The 19334-nt window shown below is 50.1% G+C and overlaps 7 protein-coding genes across 7 annotated transcripts; 3 read left to right on the plus strand and 4 right to left on the minus strand.

Moving 5' to 3' along the window:
- Nucleotides 1-317: 317 nt before the first annotated feature.
- Pdw03_4503 (Peroxisomal dehydratase, putative) lies at nt 318-1377 on the minus strand (the record flags this gene model as incomplete). Its single annotated transcript, XM_014675592.2, has 4 exons — nt 318-541; nt 616-720; nt 815-1076; nt 1153-1377. 4 exons carry the CDS (start codon nt 1375-1377, stop codon nt 318-320), a joined length of 816 nt encoding a protein of 271 aa, XP_014531078.2.
- A 551-nt stretch (nt 1378-1928) lies between these two features.
- Pdw03_4504 (Histone H4 arginine methyltransferase RmtA) lies at nt 1929-3350 on the minus strand (the record flags this gene model as incomplete). Its single annotated transcript, XM_014675591.2, has 7 exons — nt 1929-1935; nt 1998-2469; nt 2521-2852; nt 2917-3026; nt 3092-3111; nt 3189-3202; nt 3259-3350. The coding sequence occupies 7 exons, from the start codon at nt 3348-3350 to the stop codon at nt 1929-1931; spliced, it is 1047 nt and encodes a 348-aa protein (XP_014531077.2).
- A 657-nt stretch (nt 3351-4007) lies between these two features.
- On the plus strand, nt 4008-5179 carry Pdw03_4505 (Per1-like; the record flags this gene model as incomplete). The annotated part of the gene is made up of 4 exons (XM_066100767.1): nt 4008-4133; nt 4181-4223; nt 4282-5056; nt 5125-5179. The coding sequence occupies 4 exons, from the start codon at nt 4008-4010 to the stop codon at nt 5177-5179; spliced, it is 999 nt and encodes a 332-aa protein (XP_065956167.1).
- A 394-nt stretch (nt 5180-5573) lies between these two features.
- On the plus strand, nt 5574-7561 carry Pdw03_4506 (N-acetylglucosamine-phosphate mutase; the record flags this gene model as incomplete). The annotated part of the gene is made up of 6 exons (XM_014675588.1): nt 5574-5666; nt 5731-5744; nt 5851-5995; nt 6079-6093; nt 6154-6645; nt 6701-7561. The coding sequence occupies 6 exons, from the start codon at nt 5574-5576 to the stop codon at nt 7559-7561; spliced, it is 1620 nt and encodes a 539-aa protein (XP_014531074.1).
- Nucleotides 7562-7848: 287 nt separating this feature from the next.
- Nucleotides 7849-9386, minus strand: Pdw03_4507 (ATP-dependent RNA helicase, putative; the record flags this gene model as incomplete). The annotated part of the gene is made up of 2 exons (XM_014675587.1): nt 7849-8936; nt 8990-9386. The coding sequence occupies 2 exons, from the start codon at nt 9384-9386 to the stop codon at nt 7849-7851; spliced, it is 1485 nt and encodes a 494-aa protein (XP_014531073.1).
- Nucleotides 9387-9588: 202 nt separating this feature from the next.
- Pdw03_4508 (Ribosome biogenesis protein SSF1/SSF2) lies at nt 9589-10985 on the plus strand (the record flags this gene model as incomplete). Its single annotated transcript, XM_014675586.1, has 2 exons — nt 9589-9789; nt 9840-10985. 2 exons carry the CDS (start codon nt 9589-9591, stop codon nt 10983-10985), a joined length of 1347 nt encoding a protein of 448 aa, XP_014531072.1.
- Nucleotides 10986-17126: 6141 nt separating this feature from the next.
- Nucleotides 17127-18569, minus strand: Pdw03_4509 (metalloprotease; the record flags this gene model as incomplete). Its single annotated transcript, XM_066100768.1, has 1 exon — nt 17127-18569. The coding sequence occupies one exon, from the start codon at nt 18567-18569 to the stop codon at nt 17127-17129; it is 1443 nt and encodes a 480-aa protein (XP_065956168.1).
- Nucleotides 18570-19334: the final 765 nt, after the last annotated feature.

Consider the following 19334-nt stretch of genomic DNA (forward strand, 5'->3'; position numbering starts at 1 on the left):
GTGGTTTGATTTGTAGGGCGGGACAACCGAGGTTACGGTCACGTGTGGGCATAAAAGGGAACTATGTGCACAACTACCTGTGGCTTCATTTTCTACGAAAGTGGCACACGGCGATGAAAAAGGGTTTGTGAGATGTGCATTTAATTGAAAAGGCATATTAACTGTAACAGAACTGAGCTTTGATGTAAACAATCGTGATCACAGCTTGCTCTTCACGCTTGTCACCTTCAACAGACAACGGCCATTGCTCAACACGACACAGCCCTTGTCGTTCTTAGTGACAAATCGGATCTCCTCATAGCTATCCTGAAAAATTTCTATTCTTCAAATTTCAGTGGTAAGTCTTTCACCGGGCTGGATAGGGAGCCAAAACGAGCCTGATACTCCTTCATATTGATAGAATTGCTACCACCCAATTCGCGCAGAACTCCGTGCGCAGCAGAATCACAGCTGAAACAACCGTGGAATATAGCACCACCGAAGCTCATCTTCTGGTCAGGCTCCGGAGTGGGCGTGGAGAGGGCTATAGTCACCATTGAGACTAGGCAACGAGTTAGCACAGATGTTTTAAGCATATAATTAAATTCAAGGATATAGAGCTAAAAAAACATGCACTGAGTACTTCCCGGTACAGGCGGGTTGCCTCTGAGTTGCTCTGAACAACGTGCGTTGCGTTCGGGACCTTGCCCTTGGGCGGGGGATAGTTGACGGTGCTTGGTCCTGCTCAAATACGTCAGTTGAAACTTTGCGCAGGATGATCAAATTAGACCATTACTATTCTTGCCACCACAGCGACCCTGTCAGGCTATGAAACCGCTACTCACAACGTTGGTGTACAACTCGCCGCTCTCCCTATTCACAATAGACTGCTCGGTCTCAATGACAGTACCATGCTTGCCTTTATCATGAACATCAACGAAATTATTGCGCAGCTCAAACTTGCACCCTGCGCTAGTGGTAGGGAGCGGCTTAACGACAGTGAGCTGATGCTGGCCATCGACTCTATGAAGATGGTGCAGGTCGGGGGCGCCTAGAATACGAACTGCCTTCTGGCGAGCATAAGAATCAGCCACCTCCTGGTCAGTGAGCTTAAGTGCGAATGGATTTGGAGTTAGTACAATTTCCTGAAAGTCCCCGGGGTGCTTAACATACGGGGATGAGAGAATAGGTTGGGAAGACGGAGAAGTTGGGGTGGAGTGCCTTGATCCTAATTAGATAGTGGTATTTAGACTGGTACATATGTGGCTTGTGGCATGAACAGAGGAACCGCAGCTCGTCCGCCTTGATACCAATGCTGTTGGCCAACATTAGCACTTCACGCCTCTTCCAAGAGACCCCTTGGACGGGGAATTCGTGACCAGCTCCAGGGACCAACATTAGTATGGGAACACAAAGGGATTGATGAATATAAGATAAGGATCTTCTTAGAAAAATAAGGAAAATCAAGAAGAAATGGCAGACTGAAGTAGCTCCAATAGATGTACAGGCCATCAAGAAGTGATAGTCTTTTCAGGCCGTGGCTTTGCCGACGAGGGCATCTCCTTGGCACAATTTCCCTTAGCCGGTCTTATTTTGTCTTAAATTTGCCGGGTTAAGCCATTGACATTGTCTACAGCCTAGCATGGAAAACATGTCCAGAAGAAGAGCGTTGGAGTTTGCTAGACTAAGCATCGACTCGGGTATCTACCTGGAAATTCGAGGAGCTTCAGAATGATATCCCTCCGTTCGCGCCACAAAATGCCTTTTTCCTGCCTCCCAAGAACTAAACGCCGAAATAAACAAAGGCGAAACCGGTTGTCCAACTCGCCTTGGGCAATTTCATACATGCCCATGCTAGGATGCATTGCGTGACGAGAATATTTCACTTAGATCGTGCAAACGTGCAATTGTACATCCCAATGACATCAAATTAGAAAAGTGGAACAAAATTAACACCTTTGATGTATTAGTATAAAAGCCTCACAAACGAGCCAAAGAAAAATGCCAGAAGAGCTTACATGCGGTAGAAGCAGCCACCCTCAGCCGCGCGGGTAGCATCAGGGGTCTCGAACTTGTAGGTGATGCCGATATCCAAGTCACGCTTGTTCTTATCGTTGGGACGGTTCTCAATCCAGCCGGTAACCTTCTCCTCCTCCTCGACGGTGAGGACATCACGGAGGTAGAACACGGTCTGCTTCCAGTGAGTGTACTTGGCGTGGGGACCAGTGGAGAAGTGAATGGGCTTGTGGCAGGCGCTGAACTCGATGTCGAACCAGGCGATCATGGCGTGGATGAAGTCGGGACGCTTGGCGGTAAGGGCATAAGGCACCTTGAAGGCAAGGTCGGCCGTGGTGACGGTGTTCAGATCAAAGGTGATGATCGGGCAGGGATCGGTCACAAGAGCCTTCATCTCGACGGTATCGACGAGGGGCTCGTTAAGAGCAATCTCCTTCATGGGGCTGTAGTCAAATCCGTAGACGTTGTCCCAGACTGAACTTGGTTAGCACAGCCCTGAAAAACGTTCAAAGTAAAGATGCTTACATCCAATCTTATCATCCTTGTAATCGCCATCCTCAATACCAGCAACGTACATGGTAGCCTTATCGGGGAAGATTAGACCACCAGGGTTGAGGTAGGTGTCACGGGCGTAGAGAACGGTGTCCAGCATGGACTCGTACAGAAGGAAGTAGCCCATCCACTCAGAGATGATGATATCAACCTTGGGGAAAGGAAGGTTAACTTCCTCCATCTTGCCCTGGAGAAGAGTGATCTTATCGGACAGTCCGTTCACCTGGACAATCTGACGGGCCTTCTCGATGATTGAGGACATGTCGACACCAATGACGTGCTTTGCGCCGGCACGAGCAGCAAACCTGTTGGAGAAAAAATAGTGAACAAAAAGATCCAAGATGACAGGATTACTGTCCGGACGCATACATGCTCAGAATACCAGTTCCACAGCCGACATCAAGGACGATCTTGTCCTTGAAGATGTGGCGGTTTTGGTAGATGGAGTCGCGGTAGGAGCGTGTGCGCACATCATCTTTCTAGAGGGTAGGAAATGAATGTTAGATACCGTAGTAGTCAACTAAACCAGTGCATTTGTCCTTACAAGCATCTCCTCGTGGATACCTGTGGCAGCCCCCCAAAAAATGATCGTCAGTCAAAACCAAACCAAAAAATCACCATCACTGATCAAGACAATTTACCGTGGTGGTCATAGCTATTAAATTGTTAACATCAAAAGTCCAAAGACCCAATCGATGAAGAACAACGTACCTAGTGAAGTAGCGGACTTCAGAGTGCTCCATGCCAACCATGCGATCAGCACTGCTGGTGATCCCCTGAGGGGTATCGGATCCGGTGTCCATCTTGACTGTATAGAAAAGAAGAACGGGTCTAAAGGGGAAGGTAGAGAAGAGTAAAAAAAATAGGAAGGATGTTGAAGATAAAAGTCCAACAGAGATCGACCCTTAACTTTTTTTTTTCTTCTGGGTTATTTGCCCGCCCGCCAAGCTTAACTCCAATCCCCGCCCGCACTAGCTGCATTTGGAAATCACGTGGATGTGCACATGATAAAGCTTGCCCTCACTCGCATAGGGCTATCTGCGTGGCATAGTTGTACCACTGGGAAGTTCTAGGCGTATCAATGTGCACTTGCATCCTATGTGGGTGGTATCCGTATGGAGAATAACCCATGTCCAAGGATGGCTAGCACCAATTGATGATATTTGATCATTAGAGTAGGCCAATTGCGCCGTTGACTATGTCTTTCTTTCGAGTGAACTATGAAGATCTCCAAGCAATAATGCTATCTGACAATAGCAGCAAAAAAAGGCCAATTCCACTTCAATTGAAGCTGCACAAAGTAAATCAATGGCACTGTGGGGTAAACAAAGAGCTGTTTTGATCTTGCCAAGACCACCGAGGGAGGCTCTTCGATGCCGCCGGGAGCTCCGCCCAACCTGCCATTCTTCCTTTAGTTTACTTGAACGCCCAAGACCTCGAAACCAACCTATCGGTCCACAATGAATCTGGGTATAGGAAGAGTGAATCTCTACGCTCTTTTCTCTTTCGTCTTCTTAGCCTCCCTCATTGGCAGGTCCAACGCGTCACTAGGAGACCATCTCCCCGAATTCAAAGAATGTGTCCAGGTACAACTCCGCGACAACAGACCCTTGGAAACAACTAACAACCATAGGTCTGTAAAACGGAAAATTGTCAGAACGGTAATTCAGTGCTACGTATGTTAAGTCATCATTCCAATCGTTCCCCGGTTTCCCATTTCTGACTTTTTTTTAGCTCTCCACCATCGCTTGCTACTATGGACCTGCCCTGCTGAATGTGACTACACTTGTCAACATGTCATAACCGACCGCCGAGTTTCGCGTGATCCCCCAATGATCAGCCCGGTTGTACAATTCCACGGGAAGTGGCCATTCCGTAGGCTCCTAGGGATGCAGGAGCCCTTCTCGGTGCTCTTCTCCTTCTTCAACTTCGCTGCCCACTGGCATGGCATGTCTCGTATTCAAGAGTCTATCCCCGCCTGGCACTCGCTCCGCCCATATTACATGATGTTTGGATACGCTGGACTTGCAAGCTGGAGTTTCAGCATGATATTCCATATGCGTGATTTCCCCCTGACGGAGAAGCTGGACTACTGGGCGGCTGGCGCTAGTGTGCTGTACGGTCTCTACCTTGCTGTTGTTCGAATTTTCCGCCTGGACCTCGAGTATCCTCCATACCGGCCAACCCTACGTCGGCTTTGGACTGCTGTCTGCGTTCTGCTGTACACATTGCACGTGTCTTATCTTACCTTCTGGTCTTGGGACTACACTTACAATATGATGGCGAACGTAGTCGTTGGCATTATTCAAAACCTCTTGTGGACCGGTTTTAGTATCTTCCGATACCAAAGACATTTGAAATCTTGGACCGCCTGGCCTGGTATGATTGTGGCGTGGATAATCATGGCTATGAGTTTAGAGTTGCTCGATTTTCCCCCTTGGAATGGGTTGATCGACGCGCACAGTCTCTGGCATCTGGGTACAGTGGTCCCCGCTGTTTGGTGGTATTCGTATGTCATCCCTCCGTTTGCACGACATATTTTGTTCCCATGACTAACATATCGGTTGCTCCCGACAGGTTCCTGATCAGGGACACACAAGACGATATTGCGACGCATAGGCTAAAGGCGTGAAGAGGATTAAAATTTGGCGATCATTGTATATGTATACATACCCAGGATAGCATAGACATGGTAATCTGTCATGCTTGACTGTAGCTTAGACGTGGAGGTAGCAGCAATGAAGATTTAGGTGCTCCCCACCAGAGTGTTTACCGGTGCTGTTATATCCACGGCGGCTAATGCGGGTGTATATTTTATTGCCACTTCCCTTGCCGCATCCTGGTCTGTGTTCCCCGCCAATTGCTCACCGCTAAGGCCGTCGCAATAAACCTTCAAACCCCTCAGCCGCTTTTTTTTGTTTCAAGTACAACCCTTCTCTTCGACCTTGACTTTCCCTGAAGCTTCAAAGCATTTGCCCTTTTGAATCTCATTACGGTGCTTCATAACCAATTACATTTTTTGCGCCATGGCCTCTCCGGCTGTCAAGAAAGCGATCACCGAGGCGGCGTTGCAGTACACAAAGCCAGAGGGCAAGGTATTTGAGTATGGCACAGCAGGGGTATGTCGCATTACTTAAAGAACACTCAGGCTAGGTCGGCTAACTTCCATTCTCTCCGTTATAGTTTCGCATGAAAGCGTAAGTTTCTTCAAATGTGGCTTTGATCCACCCTGCCTCCGCATCTCAAGAACTCTGCGATCGTCCTTGTTGACGCCGACTTGTTCTGACCAATCTGGCTGTGCAGCGACCTCCTGAACACCGTTGTTTTTGCAGTGGGCTTGCTTGCAAGTCTGCGGTCGAAGAAGCTTAGTGGACAATGGATTGGTGTTATGGTTACTGCTAGCCACAACCCCGCGGAGGACAATGGTGTCAAGCTGGTTGACCCCATGGTGAGTCCAAGTCATCGGTCCCTGCCATAGTACTATCCTCGTACTATCCCCATTGAGACAAGTCTAACTTTAATTTTCTCTAGGGCGAGATGCTTGAAGTAAGATTGCCCTGCGTTGGATAACCGAATTTGGAACAACCCGCTCACTGTTCTAACTAGGCCGAGTGGGAGGCGTACGCGACAAGACTGGCAAATGCTCCATTGGATAATATCGCCGATGTCTATGATGAACTTGTCAAGGAAATTGATGTCAATATGGCCAACCCCGCTCGTGTGGTCTTCGCTCGTGACACCCGTGCTTCTGGTTCCCGTCTAGTAGGCGTTCTGAACGCCGCGCTCACCGTGACAGACGTTGAGTTTGTGGACTTTAAATACATGACCACCCCGCAGCTTCACTACGTTGTTCGCTGCAAAAACACCCTTGGAACACAATACGAGTATGGCGAGCCAACTGAGCAAGGATACTATGAGAAGCTTGCAAACTCCTTCAAGAAGGTTATGCGAGGAGTGAAGGTCCAGGGTTCCTTGACTGTGGATTGCGCCAACGGTGTTGGTGGGCCTAAATTGAGGGAACTGATGAAGTATCTTGCTGGAATCGATGTTAAGATTGTCAACGATGATGTTATCAACCCTGACTCCCTGAACTTTGATGTATGCCTCCACCTGCCCAACAGCCAAGTTTCAATTAACCTAACATTTCATGCAGTGCGGTGCCGACTTTGTCAAGACCAAGCAACGTGCTCCTCCTTCTTCCAAAGCTGCTGCGCTTGATCGATGCGCTTCGCTTGACGGTGACGCCGATCGTCTTGTTTACTACTTCCAGGACGAGAGCAACGTGTTCCGCCTTCTGGATGGTGACCGCATTGCCACCCTTGCCGCTTCTTTTATCGGCGATCTTGCCCGCAATGCTGGAATTGCTTCGAAACTGAAGATTGGTGTTGTCCAGACCGCCTATGCTAATGGTGCAAGCACAGATTACATTGAGAAGATCCTCAAGCTCCCCATTATCTGTACCAACACCGGCGTGAAGCACCTCCACCACGCCGCACTACGGTTCGATGTTGGTGTCTACTTTGAGGCCAACGGACATGGCACAGTCACCTTCTCCGAGAATGCTCTGAAGGTCATCAAGAACACCGAGCCTCAATCGCCAGCGCAGCAGCACGCCCTGGAGAGCCTTCAGGCACTGACTGATTTGATCAACCAAGCTGTCGGTGATGCTCTGTCCGATGCACTTCTTGTGGAGGCCATCCTCGCCCACAAAGGCTGGTCACCCAAGGAGTGGCTTGGAACCTACACTGACCTTCCATCGCGTCTCGTGCGTGTCGAGGTCAATGACCGTTCCATTTTTAAGGCATACGACGCCGAGCGTAAGCTTGAGTCTCCTGCCGGTCTGCAGGGCACCATCGAATCTCTTCAGTCTCGGTACAACAAGGGCCGCAGTTTCGCCCGTGCCAGTGGTACCGAGGATGCCGTCCGTGTGTACGCTGAGGCTGCCAGCCGCTCCGAGGCGGACGACCTCGCCACTCGCGTCGCCAACGCCGTTAGCGAGGCAGGCAGTGCCTAAGGGATTCTCTTGTCCGAAATGGTTCTTTGGCCTTGACAGATGCCCTAGGGGTCACTGTTTCTCTAGGCTGTATTGCAATTATCATACCTGCCTTTGTGGCTTTAGGCAGCGGATTTTTAAAACTATTATGGACCCCCGGAAATATGGTCCAGGAAATATTCGATATCATTTTGACGCAGTAATGAAAGCTATGGGTTATTTTCATATTATATACTTAAACGCCCCAAATTCGTAAGCTAGACCGCCTGTTCATGTACAAAAAGAAGCAAATGAAAGAACATGAAATTCTAGCCCTCTTCCTGGTCCATGGCATCGCGACTTCGCTTACCCTTGAATGAGAACTTTCCTTTACCTTTGGCCCCCTTTTTCTCGTCGTAGTGCTTCATCGCCTGGATGGCGTCACGCTGCGAGGCACTCACTTGCTCGGCAAACACCATAGCCTCATCTTTTGGTGCGGGAAACTCGGCCAACTCTTTGCCCATTGCAGCCTCTATGCGCTGCCAAATTTCTACATCATATTGTGTGACAAAAGAGATGGCAGTTCCAGACTTTCCGGCACGTGCTGTACGACCTACCCGATGGATATAGGTCTTACTGTCGGTTGGCAAGTCAAAATTCAAAACGCAGTCCACAGACGGTATGTCCAAACCACGAGCGGCAACATCAGTGGCGACCAGGATTTCACGACTCTTCGATCGGAATTTTCCCAATGCTCCCAGGCGAGCGGATTGAGACATCTGCCCATGGAGAGGGATTGCGCCAAAGCCTAGACCGCGCAGCAGGAAAGCAACACGCTGCGTCTCATGAACGGTGCGCATAAAGATAATAACAGACTGGCCGATGAATTCGTGGAGGAGGTAAACAAGGTAGATGTCCTTGTGTTTATAAGGACGAAGGATATAGGTTTGCTGGAGGGTTTCCACGGTGGCGTACTTGCTGGAAGAGATCGAGACGCGGGCCGGATTTGAAAGCGAGGCTCGCTGGAGAGATTCTACCTTTGAGCTCAGAGTGGCGGAGAATAAGAAGGTTCTGCGCTCGCGCGGCAGGACCTTCAGGATCTTATCGAGAATAGGGCCGAAATCCATATCGAGGAGTCTGTCTGCTTCATCCATGACGAGGAATTTCAAGTTGCGGAGGGAGAAGCCCTTCGTGTTCTCGAGGTGGTCGAGAAGTCTACCGGGGGTGGCAACGATAATGTGAGGTTTCTTTCCCAAAGCGATTGACTGAGGAACCATGTCCATGCCGCCGACCAATGTGGTGGATCTGACGTTAATTGTTGCACCAAGAGACTCACACGCTAGTGAAATCTGGTATGCCAGTTCACGGGTTGGGGCCATTACGAGGCCAAAGAAAGGCTGGGGTTTTTCCATGAGTGCTAGAGGACTCGTTAGTATCGTATAAGGCATCTGTCGTCAAATGAACACAAACCTTGAAGAATCGGTAGTACAAATGAGGCTGTCTTTCCAGATCCTGTTTCAGCCAATCCAATAATATCACGACCCTGAAGTGCCAGCGGGATTGATTCGGACTGGATTGGTGTAGGAGCCTTGTATCCCATTTTGTCACAGGCCTCACAGAGCGAGTCGATCAGACCCAGTTCTTTGAATGTTTTGGGAGCGCTGGGTTCAGTCTCGGAGGAAGCGCCATCAACATTGGGGTCATCGGCGGTGGGTTGGGTGTTTGAATCGCTCGCGCCATCTTCGACATCGGCATCCTTAGCGGTAGGTTGGGGGCTTGAAGAGCTTGCATTTGATTCAACGTCGCTTTCTTCAACAGGTGCAGCAGGTGCCGCGTGTGCGACCTTGCGCTTTTTGGCAATCGGCATTGTTTGGTCTCTGTTTAATAAAAACAAAGTTGTCGACGTTGAACTACTCTCAAAAGAAATAATTTAATGTGGGGCCGCAATATTGTTGATCCGGCGCTGTTTCTAAAGCTAATTTTTGGAGAAAAAAAAAAACCTCGAGGTATTCGATCTAAGATACATTGCTTTCCCCACCAGTCTTGTTTTTCTCGTCTTTTACATCAAAATGGCCAAGCAACGTGTCAAGAAGCGCACTCATCAGAAGCCGCAAAATGCTTCCGTTGTGAAGGGCAGCGCTGCCTCAATGTCGAAAACCCCAAAGTCTATGGTCATTCGAGTAGGCGCTTCTCAAGTTGGTAGCAGTGTGACCCAGTTGGTTAAGGACGTCCGTCGTATGATGGAGCCCGATACTGCTGTGCGATTGAAGGTGTGATTCACAATCACTATTCTGCTTGTTCCCTCTAATAAACAAAATAGGAACGCAAATCCAACAGACTGCGAGATTATACCGTTATGACGGGTCCCCTAGGCGTCACTCATCTTATGTTGTTCTCTAAATCTGCAACTGGCAACACAAATATGCGACTCGCTGTTACTCCCCGTGGACCCACTCTTCACTTCAAAGTCGAGAACTATTCGCTGTGCAAGGACGTTGAGAGATCCATGAAGCGCCCAAAAAGTGGCGGACAAGACCATAAGACACCGCCTCTGTTGGTCATGAACAACTTCACCACGCCAGGTGCAACTGAAGATTCCAAAGTGCCGAAGCGGCTCGAGACCCTCACAACTACGATCTTCCAATCCCTCTTCCCTCCCATTAACCCCCAAATCCAGCCTCTCTCTTCCATCCGCCGTGTTATGCTTCTCAACCGAGAGCCTGCCGAAAAAGATAGTGACTCATATATCTTGACTCTCCGTCACTACGCCATTGCCACGAAGAAGACCGGTGTATCGAAAAGAATCCGCCGCCTGGATCCCAAAGAGATTCGGAACCGAGACAAGAAAAAGACCGCCGTTCCCAACCTTGGAAAGCTAGAAGATGCTGCTGATTACCTGCTCGACCCCTCTGCTGCAGGTTACACATCAGCTAGTGAAACCGAGCTAGACACCGATGCCGAAGTGGAGGTTGCAGAGAGCACGACCCGCCGAGTTCTGAACAAGCGAGAAATGCAGCGCCAAAAGGCTGCAGAGAAGGGTCAGGACAAGCCAGCCCATACCCCCGGTGTTGAAAAGCGGGCTGTGAAACTCGTGGAGCTGGGTCCTCGCTTACGGCTTCGCTTGATGAAGGTTGAGGATGGAGTCTGCGATGGCAAGATCATGTGGCACGACTTCATCAAGAAATCTGAGAAGGAGGTGCGGAAAATGGACCAGAGCTGGGACGTTCGGAGGAAGGAGAAGGAGCAGAGAAAGAAGCTGCAGAGGGAGAACATTGAGCGGAAGAAGCAGGAAAAGGCCAAGGCTAGAGGTGGCAAAGAAGTGGCCGAGGAGGATGAGGATGAGGGTGTTGATATGGACGATGAAGATTGGCTCAGCGATGATGACTTTGATAAAGACGCTGAGGGTGAGGGTGAAGCGATAGATGACGACTCTGACGCCGATTCAGACGAGTCCATGGAAGAGTGAGTGGCTGTTCGAAGTCATCACCACACCTTTCCCAACCCTTCTATTTGAACGCTTGATGGACGGCTCTTGCGACTGAACCAATGTGACACTCAAGTCGTGCCGACTTGAGTGTCACATTGGTGGACTGTATCAAAAATTACCCCCGTCTTCACATCTTTTATCCATTTCATATGGACCAAAATTTCTGTCACTGTCACATACCCGATAGGCATCTAGGCGTTTTTCGGGGTTTGTCCTCATATAATGCAGTCTTGGTAATCAAATTCATCCTTCGCCCTTAGATTTCAAGTTCACTACAAGCACTAACTACCTACGTACTTGATTTCCTCTGCCACTTCTTGGCGTGTTCTTTCCGTATATATTGAATTGGTGCTCACTTCTGGTTAGCATGGAGTACCTGGCTTCGGCAAAAGTTCTACCAGGTTGCAAACTCGGTCATCGAATCTGTTCTTGTCTATAAAAATATCCGCTTTGTCGAGCTTGGATACTGGTAAAAATCAAATACGCAAATACAAGTTGAGGAAGAAAATCGTTTTATTCCGAAACCTGCATCGACGAGATTTCCTGTACAACATATAGGATGCAATTTGAACCTGACACCTGAAAGAAGCCACACTTGACCGAGCTATCGGCTTACATCAACTCAAAACGTCAAAGAAAGCGTACTGTTTTCTCATCTCGTGTCTGTCGGCTCAGGTAAGACACACCCAGTTCCTCCTCTGTTCTCCGGGGAGAAGGAATTCATTCATAACTGCATCAGCAAGAATGGAAAGTGTTCAGAAAGGGTGGGCACCTCCGTATCATTGAACCCCCCCCCCCCTACGCTGCCCTTTTACCTACCCGCTGACCAAATCGTGGATGTTCGGAGGGGGGGCGGGGTTTACTGCTGGTTGTCAACATATGCTGGTCTAGAAATTAATCGGCCTGGTTCCTTGACCCTTCTTTCCCACGACATGCAGCGATGTTCAGACAACCATCGGTCGAGATTGCTTCCTCTGATGAGGATCAAAGAACACTACCTTTTGGCATCGAGGCAATTGATCTATCTGGATCATCAAGAGATGAGATACTCCGTACTTGGGAGAGCTTTTTTCTTTTACTTCACTACAAATATGCTATATTATGCACTGTGTATCTGACGGCGTCCCTAATTATATTGCGAGCAGCTCAAATGACACGAAACAGTTGGTGTGCAACGGTGTGCAGCCGACTTCGAGAATGGTCTGATCTTGATACCTGTCACATACTCGAAGACGCTCTCTGCTCTATACATGCGTCTCGCGTGACGTATTTCGCAGGCGGTAGACGGAAGGCCCGCAACTCGTGCATTGCTATTTTCATTTCCGGCGCAAATCCTGGACTTGGAGATTTCTTATCAGATCCGTCGATCGTTTGTTTGCGTTTGCGATTTGGTGAAATCAGGCTCAAGATCGGGCGTGGGTGGATAACTCCAGCCCTTTTAAAGTCAAAAACCACCACTTTTTTGCTTTCTGGATTGTACAACCAATTGCGCGGGGCCGGGTCGTTATGGATGACGTTTTGATTATGAATTGCTGATAGGGACTCTTTCAACTTAGAGACCAGACTGTTCTGATCCAAGTCTTTACATGCTACGTCGAGACGAAGTCCGCCTGGGCTCAATAGCATCATGTGCTCGAGATAGGCGATTCCATCGTAGCTGTAGGGGTGGACCAGATCGAAGCTTCCAAGGTGTAGAGGAACGTATACTCTGTCAGGGTGCGGGCTGGCAGGACGGTATGATAGGAGATGACTGGCAGGGACAGGTCGTAACAGATCAGATTCACATTGACAGGCAGGTACAGGCAGGGGCAGGCTAATATACAAGACGTAGCTCGAAGAGCTACAACAGGATCTAGAACTGAAGTTCAAGATAAACAGGTCGGAGATCACGTGCCGTGATCTTCCTCTAACTAAGCATCACGGTTCGCACCGTGACAGTACCCCCTCCCTTAGAGCCGAGCTCCGTCGAGGCGAGGCTTGTGCGGGTATCTTCGGTGGAAGTTCCGTACGATCTCGCGGGCGTGGTCCAGGTATTCAGCAGGCTCTTCAGTGGGTTCGTCGTAACCAATCCATTTGACGGTGTACTTCAGACGCGGGCCTCCTCGGCCTCGTCGTTCCCAGCGGGAATCTAGGATGTCTTCAACTTCCCATTCTTCCAGTCCTTCGACTTCGACAGGCGGTGCGGGTTCAGTAACTTGTCCATTTACCGGGTTCGTGGCGGCAGGCTGTAGCAGGCTGACGTTAAACACAGGGTGGATCTTCATACTAGCAGGCAGTTCGAGCTTGTAAGCGTGTGCACTTATAGCTTCTAGGACCTTAAAGGGGCCTAGGTTCTTCCAGTCCAGTTTCTTCTGCGGGCGGAGGGTTCGGATATTCCTGGCGTTCAGCCAGACCAGTTGTCCAGGACGGTATCGGCGGGCAGGGGCGCGGTGACGGTTCGTTTGTTCTTCGTATCGGGCTTGTGCGGACAGTATCTCGGCGCGGACGTACTCAGTCAGTTCTTGCATTCGTGTAGCGAACTTTTCCGCGTCTCGGGTCGCAGGGTGACTGGCAGGCTGGGATGGTTCGAACCCGATGCGGGGGTGGAACCCATAGTTCGCGTAGAACGGAGAAACTCGGGTGCTCTCGGAGTAATGAGAGTTTGCAGTGAATTCGGCCAGCGGGAGCCATTCAGACAAGTCATCCTGTAAGTAGGACACATACGCTCGGAGGTATTGTTCCAGTACGGCGTTCGCGCGTTCAGTCTGGCCATCAGTTTCCGGGTGATAAGCGGTTGACAGCAGGTTGGTGATTCGCAGGCGCTTTGTCAGGTGTTTCCAGAATTGGGCCACGAACTGGGGTCCTCGGTCAGATACAACGGTATTCGGCAGGCCGTGCAGTTTCCAGACATGACGGGTGTACAGGCGGGCGACTTCTTCAGCGTTGCAGGTTCCCTTGCAGTGTATGAAGTGCTTCATCTTGGTCAGACGGTCTACCACGACTAGGATGGCGTCGTAACCGTAGCTCAGGGGCAGGTGCGTGATGAAGTCCATGCTGATATCTTGCCAGGCTCTCTCAGGTACGGGCAGTTGTCTCAGGATCCCTTGACGGACTTCTCGGGCGGGGGTGATACGGCGGCAGGTATGGCAGTTCTTGGTCCAGTCGCTCACGTACTGGTATACTCTAGGCCAGTAGTATTCTCGGGACAGCAGTTCATAGGTCTTCGACCGGCCAGGGTGTCCCACGGTGGGCTTGTCATGACACAGGCGCAGTATTTCAGCTTTCAGTTCATCGTTGTCAGGGACGTACAAGCGGTTCCGGTAGTAGAGGTAGTTGCCTCTTCGTTCGCAGTCGGCAAGTGTAATCTCAGGGTGACGGCTAGCGTTCTTGTCTAACGCTTCCAGGATAGATTGTACTACTTTATCTTGGTTGTAGGCTTCCAGCAGTAAATCCTTGATCGTAGATGGTGGTTCGGGCAGGTTGTTCTCGATGAATCGGACTCTTGTTTCAGGAGCAGCGGTGATGGGCGGATCGGTGATAATAGGCGGGACTTCAGCGGTAGCAGGCGGTTCTTCTGGCAGGTCTGGCAGTTCAGGTGGAGTGGTTGTAGTGACTCCGTTTCTCTGTCGTGTTGTGACGTTTATCTGTAGGTTTTCTTTCTTCAGAACAGTCTGGCTCTGATGCGCTAAGCGCTCATCCCCCTCTTTAGGGATATCCTCTGACCTCCTGGTCAGGGCGTCGGGCTTTGCACCTTGTTTTCCGGGACGGTACGTGATCTTGAAGTTAAACCGGGACAGGAATTCAGACCATCGGGCTTGGCGGCGGTTCAGGAGTTTCGTTGTCGTGAAATATTCCAGATTGCGGTGGTCAGTTATGACCTTCACGGGCGAGGGTGTGCCCTCCAGTTCGGGACGCCACTCTTCGAAGCAGCGGATTATGGCTAGCAGTTCTTTATCGTATATCTCATAGTTACACTCGGCGGCGGAGTGTTTTTTCGAGAAAAATGCGATAGGGTGCAGTATTCCAGCGTCATCGTACTGAGACAGTACACCGGCAGAGACAAAATCAGACGCGTCTGTTTCCAGGACTATCTCCTTGGACCAGTCAAACGCTTTCAGAACCGGGGCAGATGTAAACGCCTTCTTCAAGGCTTCGAAGCTCAGCTGGCAGACAGGTGTCCATTCGAAACGGACGTCTTTCTTCGTGAGTCTCACGAGCGGGGCGATGACTTTCGAGAAGTCTCTGATAAAGCGGCGGTAGAAGTTGCCGAAACCAATAAAGGCTTGCACATCAGTCAGACAGGTCGGTGTTTTCCAGTTCACGATCGTTTCGATCTTGTCGGGGTCCATACGGATACCATCTTCACCGATGATAATACCAAGGAACTTCGTCTCGGACACACAGAATTCGCATTTCGATAGTTTTGCGAACAGGCCTGCCTCTCGGAGGCGCTGGAGGACTTTTCGTACATGTTCTATGTGTTCCGCACGCGTGCGGCTGTAAATCAGGATATCGTCCAGGTAAGCAGTACAGAAACAGTCCAGGTACTCTCGTAACGTATCGTTGATAAATCGTTGGAAGGATGCGGGGGCTCCAGTTAAACCAAATGGCATCACCAATGATTCGAACAGTCCTAATCTCGTACGGAAGGCAGTCAGGTATTCTTGTCCCTTCGCAATTCGCAGATTGTTGAAGGCGGAGATGATATCAATCTTCGTAAAGAACTTCATCCCTTTCAGGTTATTCAGGGTTTCCTTGGTCAGCGGCAACGGGTAACGGTCCTTAACAGTGATTGCGTTCAGTGCACGGTAATCCACGCAGAAGCGGAGACCTCCGCCGGGTTTCTTCACGAACAGAACAGGCGAGGCAGCGGGCGAGGAGCTGGGCCGAATGAACCCTTTCCTCAGGTTATCTTCGATCCAGTCTTTCAGGACCTCGAGCTCATTTCGGGACATGGGATAGAGGGGCCCAAAAGGTAAGGGTTTGTCCTCTTGTAAGACCATCTTGTGGTCGTATGATCGGTGGGGTGACAAGCGCTCGGCTTCCTTGGGTGAGAACACTTCGGCGAAGTCTCTAAACTCTTCAGGCAGTGCAGACACGGGGTCAGGTTCAGTGTCGGTCTTGGGGTTCAGTGCAGTCTCGATGTCCGCGGTTGTAATTGCGAACATGCTGTATTTCTTTCTTGCATACGCAGCACACGCAGCTAGCGATACGGCTGCAATGTCTCCTTTCTCGAGACCAGTTGGTCGTGCAGGCAGGTTCCTCGGACGGGACTTTACAGGTATCTCGTGGAGCGCCTGGATCTTCGCGCTCCGCAAGGGTATGTTGCAGTTCCTTCGGCAGTAGTCGCTGTTAAATTCAATGCTGTGTTCAGCGAAACGGACATAGGGGTCGTGTACTTTCAGCCACGGAAGGCCTAACACGATCGGGTAGTGTGCCAACTGGGTGGCCAGGAAACAGGCTTTCTTCTCTCGGTGATCGCTGATGCGGATGTGCATTTGGACATAGTGGGTGATCGGCCCACACTCAGCTTCTTGTCCATCGAATCCTTCCAGTTGGATAGGTTTCGTCAGTGGTATGAGGGTAAGACCATTCTCTCGAGCCCATTCTTGGTCGACGAATCTCTTCCCCTCAGCTCCGGAATCTAGCATAGCATAGCTCGGGAACTCTTCTTCTCTTTGGTTCAGTGTAACAGGCAGTTCTTCAGTGGTAGCAGGCGGATCTTCAGTGGTAGCAGGCGGTTCTTCAGCGGTAGCAGGCGGTTCTTCGGTGGTAGCAGGCGGTTCTTCAGCGGTAGCAGGCGGTTCTTCAGTGGTAGCAGGCGGTTCTTCAGTGGTAGCGGTCTGCTCAGGACCGGGTCTACCAGAGTTCAGTTCGGGGGCTTTCGGGGCGGTTCAGACATTTTCAGACAGTCAACTCCTAGGGGTAGGAGCTACGTAGTGTCAGGGTGCGGGCTGGCAGGACGGTATGATAGGAGATGACTGGCAGGGACAGGTCGTAACAGATCAGATTCACATTGACAGGCAGGTACAGGCAGGGGCAGGCTAATATACAAGACGTAGCTCGAAGAGCTACAACAGGATCTAGAACTGAAGTTCAAGATAAACAGGTCGGAGATCACGTGCCGTGATCTTCCTCTAACTAAGCATCACGGTTCGCACCGTGACATACTCCCTGGATCGGACGAAGGATGTTGTATACAGCTGCTTCATGGCGAAGGAAGTCGCGGAACTCTGGAACCGTGCATTTCGCGGGCGCGGTGTACCCGTGTGATGAGAGCGTCACTTTCAAAAGAGCACCTCGGGAACCATGGATACCAAGCGTCTCACAGTCTGCATTGACGGTCTCGGATAGTTGACGCTGCAACAGCTTGATGAAGGATTGCAAGGTCAGAATGTGCTTCGTTTTTCCATGATTAATGACATTGGGGCAAGCCCGGTCTAATTCCCTGTTCAAAGCCCCTCGATTTACTAGACCACGGAGGCATTTTAACGTGCAGTAGCGCCGATGATTATCCTCGCAAAATGACCCTGCCTTGGCTGGGTCACGCTGTTGGCCAATTGCTACTCGTTGCCTTCTTTCGAGGCCCTGAGGAACGTGCAAACGTCGGCTTGGTGTATTGGGGTCATCCCCGTCGTCATCAGAACTACTATGCGTGCTCGAGGGTCGAAAACCATCCGTGTTGGATTTAAGCCTCCTGCGACGCAGTTGGACCGGAGATCGCACGAAGGAGTTATTCGCTTTTGGGGGACGATATTCGGAAGATGGCACGTCATCTTCTGAAATACCGTCCAGAATTCCCGCAAGTACAATTTCCCACTTTGGCAGGTTATCGATTGCTTGCCACCTCCAAGCCTGATTCCGGGGCTGCAAGCGTAGCGCCTGGAGAGTAAAGGCGAGAGACTGACCTACGGCAGTCAAGTGTAAGCGATTAGGGCAATCCGAGTGAGAGTCCCACCCTGTCTCATTTCCTACGTCTCCTTTTGGCACGGAAAGGTGGTAGAAAAGTGTTGAAGGGTCATCGTCAATTCGCAGATAGATATCGGCTTCGCCAGTGCTGAGGACTCCTACCTGCGTACCAGCGCGTACCATATAGTCAAAGGGCTGCGAGAGGAGTGCAATAAGAGCTCGCTGAAAGCGAGATTTCAGAGACTCATCATCTTTCTGCTGTATCACTTCATCAACATCCATATCTCCCAATCCCTCGTATATATGGCCCAAAGTCACATTGTGTGGAGATTTGTATTCTTTGATATAAGCAGCGACGCGATGTGTTGATTCTGAGAATTCGATTGGAATATTATAGACGCAAAATTGGTCAGCTTGAGGTCGTTTGATTGCTGGCAGCGGAGTTTTAGGCTCACGTGCAGCCGCACTGGATGGCGTCTTCTCTCGGGCAGCTATACGCGGTGAGCGCCGCGGTGCCGAGCGACCGTGAATATTCATACTCTTCAACCCTTCTTCTAGTTCGCGTGCTGGGCTCAGTGTATTAGAATGGTTTTCGAAACGGATCGACCCTCTTAGACGGAAAGTGCGTCGAAGTTGTGGATCCTTGTAGAGCTCTTCAACGATTCTCGAAACCATGGTCCTCAACAGTCTGACGAAGAAAGTGATTCAAGTCGAGTTCTGAACCGATCGGTTGCCGGCAAATATTTTCACCTATCTCTTCTAAAATATGTAGAGAAGTGAATAGTTTGTTTTCCACGAGCGAAGAATCCATCAGCAAGCGCCACATTTCGTCTTGCTCGCTAGCGAAAGAGTCCCAAGCTCTAAGTTTCCGGGGGCGAAGCTTGTTGCTCGTATTTGCGGGATCCCCACGCGTTGATTGTGTCTCATCCGGTTGGATTCCAAGCTTGAGGAAAAGATGCTTATGAAGGCCATCAAGAAACGTAGGGAGATTGGTTTTGGAGAATTGCTGTTGAGAAGCCGAAAGCTGTTGTTGAGAAGCTGAAAGCTGCTGTTCGGCATCTGCTAGACGCCGCCGTCACCTTTCTATTTCAGACGACATTTTGACTCGTTTATGGACACGTTGAGGGGGCTTCGTGTTGAACTAACGGAAGGTTATGTATGACTTGATACTAAGTGCTTACTATATGGAGCAAGTGGTAAAATGAGTGTGCATTTCTAAATAAGCCAGCGCTTCACCTATTTAACCTGCCTGTGGGCTTACAAAGCAGTATAGAGTGGATCCTACAACTCCGTCGTAATAGGACTTACCGGAACGGGAAAGAGTTATTTCCGACTGACAACTTTGTCAGACTACAATATACAACATACTATGTGGCCGACCCTAGGCCATAAACATTAACCGAGGTTTTGGCCATGGTCTCGTGGTATTCAAAGGACACA

This window comes from Penicillium digitatum, chromosome 1, assembly GCF_016767815.1.
Source record: "Penicillium digitatum chromosome 1, complete sequence".
Lineage (NCBI taxonomy): Eukaryota > Fungi > Ascomycota > Eurotiomycetes > Eurotiales > Aspergillaceae > Penicillium > Penicillium digitatum.